Source organism: Athalia rosae, chromosome 3, assembly GCF_917208135.1.
Source record: "Athalia rosae chromosome 3, iyAthRosa1.1, whole genome shotgun sequence".
In the NCBI taxonomy this organism is placed as follows: domain Eukaryota; kingdom Metazoa; phylum Arthropoda; class Insecta; order Hymenoptera; family Athaliidae; genus Athalia; species Athalia rosae.
This window is the reverse complement of record NC_064028.1, coordinates 21,211,702-21,221,779: the sequence shown is the minus strand read 5'-3', so window position 1 is coordinate 21,221,779 and position 10,078 is coordinate 21,211,702. Positions and strand designations below refer to the sequence as shown.

Here is a 10,078-nt window from a genome sequence, read left to right as displayed (position 1 = left end):
AATCTATCTATCTATATGACTTCGAGAGACAGGGTGCATGTTGTATATTTTTGCATAGACGAGGCTTGGAGAATTACAGACTATCGTGTATTACACATGTTATGACCTATACGTATGTACATACGTGGTTGTAATTCACTGCAGGTATTTGAACTTTGAACATCTTAGAAAAAAAGGAAATATTTATAAAATAGTTCAAGCTAAATGATAATAATAAGGGATAAAAGGCAAAAATTAATACGAAGATACGATATATATACGATATATATGCATGTATGTATACATATATACACGTATATATATATTCACAAAAGTTCCGTAAGGTATTTCTTTATATGCTATACACTGCACTGCACTTGTATGTGACAATGTTTTATTGTTGTTAACATACTTGTTCTTCCGTTAGTCACTTTTATATATGGTAATATAGATATAAATATATACATATACATATTTATATATATTATTCATATGTATATACCATATATTTTGTTACTGTAACATGTATCATAGATTATGCGGATAATGCAGATCGTTGGACAATACAATAATTACACTGCCATATTGTATTGGTTATGCTGTCAAGACAACAATTTTTCCATTTTAATATATATATTAAAATTGAAAATATATATATATATTATTTTTCTTTTTCCTTTTGGGTCACATAAATTATGTATCTCGAAACGTAAGATTTCCTGGCAAGAAATCTACAGCGTAACACGCACCGTGAAGAAAGTGTCGTGCAGTCTTGGCGTATAATATGCCTGATGTTTAGATAGTTGTGTTTTTACAGATGTAGATATATACCTGTTTTGTGTATACAGTTATTTTATTAATTATTATTATTATTATACTATATTATTATTATTATATTTGAATAAATAATCAATTGATTTACAGTAACATATAAAATTTAATCTTTCCTATTTCATTTATTAAGTACACAAATTGTAGAATAATTACAAAAAAAAAAAATTTCTACCACTCTTCTGGAATAATGTGTTCTTATCAAGTGAAAATTCAATTATAGTGTAATTAAGTTCGTACGCTGCATTATAATGAAAAATATTATCGGATATTCAATTTCATGCCAATTTACATAATTGAAAATAGATCGACGATGTAACGTGAGACGCGTATATGCGAATACATGGTTCTATTTTTATAACTATAATTTTTTTTTGTCTTTCATCGCACATACGTATGTGAATTTTATAATAAAACTGTCTGACGATGATGGTATACTGTTATATGTAATAATGCTAACAATATGCCATTCGCGTCAAACCTTCTTCCTCATAATCATTAATTTATGCCGATTCAATGTAAACAATTATTACGAATCGATCCGGATGTGTCCGTATAAATTGTGTTCAGTAAAAATTCTGTGACGATTGTTGTAAGGTAATTTGAGATTACTATTGGTGGTGGTGGTGGTTACGTAACTTTTATATCGATTCATTCAAATATATAGGACCAACGCGTCCAATGGCGGAGCTGCTTGAATTGCGTAATCTTGAAAAATGAAAATAAAAAAATACCAAAAAGGAGGAAAAAATCGGTTGAACAACAATAAATATATCAGGATCGTGTTTATATAATAATTGTTGGCGTGCCGGCGCCTCGGCTACTAACACCGGCGATACTTTCTTGCGATTAAAACTCGTCGGTTCTTTTATTCTTTTCCTTTATTTCTCAAACAGGAATAATGTGTAAAAAATCGACGGATAGCAAGACTTGCGAATTCTGCATCATCGTGGAGAATTTAACTCGATATTATCGAGATGTTTAAAATTTTTTTTACCCAATTTTTGATACCTAGAAATCACGTGCGTACTGCATAATTAATGACAAGGAAAAAACTCGTTCCTTGTAAAGAAAAACTACGTGACAAGATGAGAATTTTGGAAATTAACGACTGTAAAATGGTGGGACTAATGATGTTACCAAAGTATAATAAAACTTATGACGGTGCAGATATTCAGTGAAAGGAAGATGCACGAGTATATGGAATGTAGACACGTTCCATCCATCGTACATTTGTATAATATCATATAACATGATTATTAATAATTGCCTTATAATTGAATAGTTCGTAGATTTTTTTTTACGTATTACGAGTAGCAACATTAAATAGATTTTTGATCATCTCGTGATCTAATGATAAAAAGATCGCCTGGGAATAATGAGATTGAATGTATATTGTGTAGCCGCGGGGATTTTCTCGTCTGTGGATGAACAGTAGAATGTTTTAATGAATCTCTGAAATGCCACGTCACACTAGTTATCAAAGTTGCATTCCTCATAGCAGCTGCTCTCAGCTTCTGTTTGCTGTTAGGGCAGGTTCGCAACTTGTTTGATTTTATATGATAGTATGGGCAAATGGATACGGAATTGAATTCCTGCAAGTCGCGTTGTGCAGGTAGTTCAGTACAGGAATTGTATTCTATTTCAGAGTATTTTTAAAAATAGACATATTCACGGAATCAGGTCCGTCTGTCTCTTAGAAAATACACTCCTAATTTATCGTCCATTATTACCTAACAACAAAACGGATTTTACGGTGCAGACGTGACTTCTAACAGGCACCGTCGAGCCCCCGGCAAGCCTCGAAGAGGAGCTAAGAATTCAGAAACGGCCTCGAATGTTGTTTGCCACGATATTTTATACCCTACCCGCCAACTCCCTGCTACTGCAGCAAATATACAACCGTCAAACTCGTCGTTGGGCTATGAGAAACTCTGAGTCGTCGCGTCAACATCGTAGAGTACAGAACGCAACGAAATTTGTAATCGCGAATGCCACGTACTTATTTTATGGATAAAGTTTTTATATCTTTCAAATACCATTCGACTGAATTAGTGTGCGCCGATTTGGTGAACGGTTATCGGTTTTCGATTATTTATACTAAAATTGACCCCATCATAATCTGAGTTATTTGTAACCGGTAAAGAATTGAAAAAAATATACTTCATCGCTGCTAAAGCGGATTATAATAAATTGTATTATGAAAATAATAGCGGTTATAATCAATAAGTGATTTCCGTTAATTATAATTATCAATTATCATACGGGATTTATAAGAGGAAATTAATTTATGTGAAAAATAAATAGAACGCGTATAATTTGTATGAACGATCAGTAATCCTAGTGCGCATAAATAATTTTCAAGTCTCATTCCTTACTAATAATGTTACAGCTGACACAAACGCAACTGTGAAATAACTGAACTGTCGTAGATTAGTTTTTATGGTGTGATAAATAATGTCAAGCTCATTTTTGACGTTTCACTGATAAAATCCATTGCAATCATCAAAAGTTGAATGACAAGTTCCCAGTCTTCATGGATCACTGTATTGAATTACTGGAAATTAAGAAATACTTTTCTCATACTTTCGAAGCAAGTTTAGATTGAATTTAAAATTTTGAACGCGATATTCTTTTTTTTTTTGATATTTGATGGAAGCCGCGCAGAACTTGGTGCGCAGTGGCTCTCCTTTCACGCGTGGGAGTGGTTTGCGGTCAGTGCAAGAAATTTCAACGTGACAGTTTTTTTTTGACATATCACTGGCAGTACAGGAATAACAGAAGACAATACATCGGATTTAAAAGGCGTTAATTTTACGTGTTTTAGTTTGTCGTAAACTGTGTTTAAAATCTCACTTCAAGCCACGTAGGCACCGAAGTAGGTACGACATTTTAAAAATCTGGTTTTAGCCAGCAGCAGTCAGTAGACCCTTGGAAATGTTACGACGTGATTTCCACGTTACCATTGACTCTGTGATGTGTCATTTAAAATGCAGATGTGTTTAGATCGTTGTGGCAGTATTCCCAACAACATGTCCAATGTTCAGTTAAACATGCAAGATAAAAAAGACTTGGACAAATTCACTAAGTTTCTCGCTCTAAAGGCCGCGCAAATAATCGTTCAATCGAGGTTAGGTGAGAAAGTCAACACCAAATGCAAACCAAATTCTTCTGGAACTGATTGGGTAAGTTTATCACGTTTCACAATAACTTATTCAATCAAAATTCTGGTACCTGTTTCTGACCTCTCATATCTTCGTTAGATATATCAATCGGTCAGCCCGCTTAGCGACCAGTAATTAATATAGGATAACTGTCGACAATCTATGTCGTTGCACAATTCTTTAGCTTTGACTCTGAACATTGCGCTAGCCTTAGCATCAATCTAACACTTTAATTAGCATACAACAGCAGTTAATTCATTCACACAAGGAAGTCATGTGTGCTTGTCAAGCTGCTGATAGAGTTCAATACACTTTGGTTTTGTATCTGTGTCTGTTTTTTTTAAGAGTACTAAATATTTTAATGATTTTGAATACCCAATGAATTTTTATTGCCTCGAGTGTTTGGCACACTTTTTTTTACTTTGAATATTTGTTTCGAGCATTTTAAGATGTATGAATTCTCTAATTCTTTAGTTCAATGGTCAATGAAATAAAAATAAAAGCTTTACAAACGTAGGAAATTGCTGCCGTCATAGTTCTTGAGAATTTTCATTTTGCAAATTATTTGATCCATCCTCTTGCTAGAGTGTACATGAATGTTATTGAGAAGCGCACAAACAACTGGCAAATTGCCACAGACAAACATACGCATGGCTTATGTTCACTTGTATCTAATTTTTCATATGTATCACTAACTGATATAAGGAATCTAATAGATTTAAATGTGCATACAGTGCACAGCGCTAGTCTTATCACTATGATTGTTAGTTTTTTATTTGTTTTTTTATAATACGAATATTCATTTTGCTCATAAATAACACCACGATGCCCTGGTTTGTTATGTTGAACAAATCAACAAGCTTGTAGCATTTTCGTCATCACACAAACTGAATTGCCTGATTCATTGCCCTTTTGGCCAGAATCAATTCATTACTATTCTTATTATTAAGTTTTTCTCTTTCATTTGTAAGTAGAGTTGTGCTAAAGAATAAAAAGATTTATTGGACTGTTGGTAAAGCTTGTTATCTTTGCAGTACATTTATCACGTGCATTGAGGTTTTAGCGTCTTGTTTTGTAACCAGATTCTGATATTGAGAAAGTTCCAATCTATACTTACGTAGATAACAATAAATTTAAACCTTCTATTGCACTTATATCAATGAATTTATCAGCAAATGATTCTCTAAAGTCATAAATTTCTCATGCCTAATATCCCGGTAAAGGTAAAAATTTTCCTTTCTCTTTTGGGCAGCAATTATGAATAGGGAAAAGATAAAACAGAAGTTCTAATATCAAGGTCTATTTAACATACACAAATCAGAATTTATCTTAATTCCTCATTAAAACTTGCGGTTTATTAATGTCTTGTTTGCCTTTCTCTTTGCTTGTTCAGTTCAACCTAGCGATCCAAGACCTACCGGAAGTATTAACAGAAGCAAAGAGGGCTCTTTGCGGTGAAATAGTGAATTCAAGAATTCCTCTGTGCGTTGAAATTTCTCTACGCACAATAGAAGGAGACACAATGGTCCTTGAAACATGGAGTCTAGGTGTTTTGCCGGAGCAAAGCGATCCTGCTGTTAGAGTAACTTACACTGTCTATAACAGAATGGGTATCCTTCTGAAATCTTTGCTCTCGGTGACCAGGGTGACGCCGGCTTATAAATTAAGTCGGAGACAAGGGCCTGATTCATATGTTATTTGCTATCGGATTTACATGGGAGAACCACAGCTTCACACTTTGGGTAAGATGTTCAAAAATGTATTTCTCCCTGTATGGAACTCCAAAACATATGAAATAAATGTATTTGTTCTTATTGCTTCTGAACTTGTAAATCATGGGAATTTGAACGAGTGACGAGTTGTGTTTCTTTGTATGGTAATGTTCGGTCACTCATATTTATGCAATCTAACTTTATACGATTTCAGGTGATAACTATAAGCATGTCAGAGTTGGCCAGCTTTACACTCCCGTGGGGACTATACATTTGTCCGTATCTTATAGGACAAAAATGACAATTTCTCCCACCCAGACTGGTCGGGATTCTATCATGTTGAAGAGTGATCACTTTCACTCTGATCTTAGCCCAAGACACGCCCGCTACCAGCAGAGGTTCGTTTAAATATAGAGATGGTAATTGAAGGTCTAGATATTATTTATGTCTGTAAACTGGTTTACAGGCCTACCATATCTCTGTGTATTTTCTTGCCCTCACGATTACGGTCCATGTATAGTTATGGAACTGATCATTGATACAGCCTCTGACGTATTTTCTGTGACCTTATATTTCATACCTTGGCAGAGCCTTGTTTACTCAGTAATTCAGACTAAGCATTTTTTGAAAATATCCCTCTTGACTCGCAAATTTGTTCTTACATAATTCGAACAGAAAAAAAAATACACTTGTGGTCAGAGGGCAATGGAATATTTAAATCTCAAGAAACTATTTTCAGAGATTAGCAAACTACGTAATATTTTTTAAACTTTTTTTTTGCACTTTCAAATAACAGTGTATACATTATGTAACCATAGCGTAAACTTGAAGTTTCGATACACTATCCGATTGATTGATTGAGTATCTTGATTTATGACCTATTAATATTTACTGATATTACTTTGTCGTTCTAGTGAGGAAAACAACACTTCCTTAAGCGATACCATTAAAGTTGGAGCATTTGCTGGCAACAAACCTGTAACTGTCATCGAGGAGGACTTGGTCATCCCAGATGTTCCGTTCAGTTCTCTATTGACTCCCCGTCAAACTTCACCTCCTCCTGCCCCACAAACAGAACCAACAAATGTGCCAGTTTCGGGATCTGTACCACAAAGTGATAACATCAACGGCAATACTGAAAAAACATTGAATGGCAATTCAACTCCGAAATGTAATTCACAGAATGGATCGAGACGAAGCAGCTGTTCGATGACGAGTGCAAACGACGATTTCATTATGGTAGACTTGGTAATTACGTATTTTTGTTGCATTAACAGTTCTGCTTTTTTAAAAAAAAAAAAAAAAAAAATGATTAACGCAAATGATCTCGTGTGAAAGAACAAACCATACCATTGATCGATTGCTACATTAGATCAAATTGAATTCGTTTATCACAGGGAATCAATCCTGCAAAATCATTAGGAACATACTTTTTTTTCTACATGATTCCGCGAATATATCGTTTGACCGTTCTTAAGAATTTTTTCTTCCGGTTTAAAATTTGGGAGATGGGCACTGATTGATCGGGCAACGAATAATTGCTGAATAATAACACGAATGGTGGTGATGTACGTATAATCCCAAATATGCATAACAGGAAGTCAATTCATTAACATTATCTTGGAATGCCGTTAAACTTTGGCCAAGAAAATGTAAACTCATTGTACTGCATGACTAAACAGTAGTCGCCAATGGGGCTGCTAAAGATTACTAAAATGCATCAGGTTTCGGGCTCTTGTTTGGTGGGTCAAATTAGTTTGTGTATGGAGTCAAAATTGGTAATTTGAATGACTTTGAAAATATTCATTCAACTAAAATATCATTACGCAAGTGATACCTGACATTTTGAATCATTATTAGAAGTAGAATGATATGATTTTGAATTTGCACCTGTCGAGTTTGTTTGTCACTCGAAGAATAAGTTGAACAATATATATTTTATCATTTTTGTTTTGCAACTAGCGTATGCTTCGATGATTTTCGGTATTGAGAGAATAAAATAATAGAGAAATAAATAAATGAATAACAGCGATAAAAATGTATTTGCAGAAAACTCCGTTCGCTGGTACGAATACTAACAGTGATCTCGGCACGTTTTATCGTGAGTGTCAAAGCGCGCCTCAGCTTCAAGCTTTCACCGAAGAAAGGACGCTGGCGGAGCAAGTCGGTGATCTTACACAGCAGCTAGAAACATTTGAAACTAATATGCATCAGTACGAAGATATTTTATCGTCGTTGTGTCAAACGGAAAATAACAATTAAAATTATTATTATAATTAAATTTAAGGAGTAAAAAAAGTTAGAATATCCATAGTAATTCTTGGTCCCGTTAACTTCCACAAGTAATTACGCTATAATTCAAAATATTTCAATCTATTCCTATTGTGGTTATCATCCAGTCCACAACTTAATTTATGAAGAGTTTTCACTTTGATGAAAGTTATTGGTTTCATGCGTTAATATCACAATATGTCAATTTCGGACTTATGGAATTTTTGGAATCTACTATCACAGCAATTCTAAGATACAGCTTCATTTCAGCGATAATTTACATCTACGATCTACCTAAATCTGAATAATCTAATAGGAGGCCTAGACTTTTGGTGAGTTTCTGATAAAAAAAATCATTTCTATTAAACTTGTCAGTCGGATAACAGGTTTGAAATTGACAAAAGGGATTTAAAAAAATCGTATAAACATATACATACATATAACAAATCGTTATTTCTGATCTTTGACTAGCAAAATGACGAAATTGAAATTGTTTGTACAAAATATCAAAAGGTTTATGATAACTGGATCATAATACGTGAGTAATAATTGGAGTGCGGACACTATGAGGTAAACGGTTTTCGTCAAGAAGAAGTTTTTTATTTATTAACTTGAAAATAAATAAGGGAAAAATTTCCCTTATCACGAAGTCACCTTCCTTTTTTTTATCTATATATTTTTTTTTCATTTGATACGTCATATTTATCCTACCGGTCACTACCAGCCAACCGCTTTCGTAATTCTTGAATGAAATTATTTTACTTTTTTTCGTGCGATGGAAGAAAAAAAAAAGAACAACCCCAGCTGTGTTATTGCTTGTTAAAAAGCTATTTATTTTTCTACTGTATTATTTAATTATTTTTTTTGGTCGTTTTTAACTTTCCTTCTCGTCATAAATTATTGCTGTACATAGTATGATAATGTAATTTATGTTGTAAATGATATATATTTCGAGCAGGTGATTTTTGTAATCGCGTTAAAATAATATTGTAAATTAATTTTTAATCAAATTTTTTACAAAACAATAATCTCTTTGCGTGACCAGTCAGTGGTTGATTATGAAATATACAATAAACGCGGATAACTATCTAGTATTCATGTTTAATAAGAGGTTATCACAAAGATAAAAATGGTAATCTGTAAATATATACATATAAATAAACGTCAAGTGGATAAAGTTATTCTTTCATCGGATTCAGAGAATTCGAAAATCATTGTTAGTGTTTGATGGCAGAAATATCTTCTCCATCATCATTATAAACTGTTCTATAGTCGATAAAGTGAATCGATTATTCAATTGAAACTGATTAATTGAATTAGGAAATAACATTTCATATAAAAGCCGGCATTGACTGAATATATTATACATATATTACACGAATATTGTTACATATGCATCAGTTAAGTAAGACTGTTAATGAAACATAAGAATATTGCTTTTTCAGCTTTAACTTATCGTTGGATTGATGTAACCCGATAGCGCCATGAAATAGAAATAGAATTGCTGGTTTACAATTAACGCATCGACGTAAACATCAATGTTTACAAATGCACGTCAAATTATGAGTTGTTTTTCATAACCGATATGCGATATCTGCAGATTTAAATAGTTATTGCTTTTCGTTCAGATTTTTTTTCAAGTGTCCCTTCTCTCAAATTTCGATTATCTAGATACATGATAAGGATGAATGATATTCGTAGATTGTAATTTGAATCTGACATCGATGGGCATTTTTCCTTTCAACTATACACCATGATTACTGCCCGATATTTAATCAATACATTTCACACAAAGTTACGCTAGATGATGTTTATTTCTATTCAATTTATGAAAATTAAGATTATAAATTATATATTATTTTACACGTGTGTCATTATCCTGATTATCGATTACGGTTCTCGTTGTTTATCACTACCATGAGTACAACCAATAAATGCTTCGCAAATGTTGCTTCCTGGTGCTTTTTATTGTCCGTTTCATTCCTCCGCCGTTCTGCTCAGTATAACTCATAAGTTTCAGGCAGAAATATGATGAAACTCAACTATACCTTGTCGGGTCTTTGTCCTGGAGGATTCCAGCCCAGAATAGATCGCCTTTGAGTTTACCGGTAGCATCTGGTA

The 10,078-nt window shown here is 33.4% G+C and overlaps 1 protein-coding gene across 2 annotated transcripts; it reads left to right on the top strand.

Annotated features, from left to right (window-relative positions):
• The first annotated feature begins 99 nt into the window (after positions 1-99).
• LOC105690042 (autophagy-related protein 13 homolog) lies at positions 100-9,911 on the top strand. 2 transcript variants are annotated; one of them, XM_012407546.3, is made up of 5 exons: positions 100-3,995; positions 5,368-5,716; positions 5,901-6,084; positions 6,601-6,925; positions 7,736-9,911. In XM_012407546.3, the coding sequence occupies exons 1-5, from the start codon at positions 3,801-3,803 to the stop codon at positions 7,946-7,948; spliced, it is 1,266 nt and encodes a 421-aa protein (XP_012262969.2). In that variant the 5' UTR covers positions 100-3,800; the 3' UTR covers positions 7,949-9,911. The 2 variants fall into 2 exon arrangements, with proteins under 2 accessions (XP_012262969.2, XP_012262960.2); XM_012407537.3 differs by having other exon boundaries at positions 6,601-6,934.
• The last annotated feature ends 167 nt before the right edge of the window (positions 9,912-10,078 follow it).

Excerpts from the sequence above, each read along its gene's own strand:
- LOC105690042 (XM_012407537.3), top strand. The coding sequence starts at position 3,801 with ATGCAGATGTGTTTAGATCGTTGTGGCAGTATTCCCAACAACATGTCC. Across the intron at positions 3,996-5,367 it reads ATTCTTCTGGAACTGATTGG|TTCAACCTAGCGATCCAAGA; the intron begins GTAAGTTTATCA and ends TTGCTTGTTCAG. Across the intron at positions 5,717-5,900 it reads ACCACAGCTTCACACTTTGG|GTGATAACTATAAGCATGTC; the intron begins GTAAGATGTTCA and ends ATACGATTTCAG.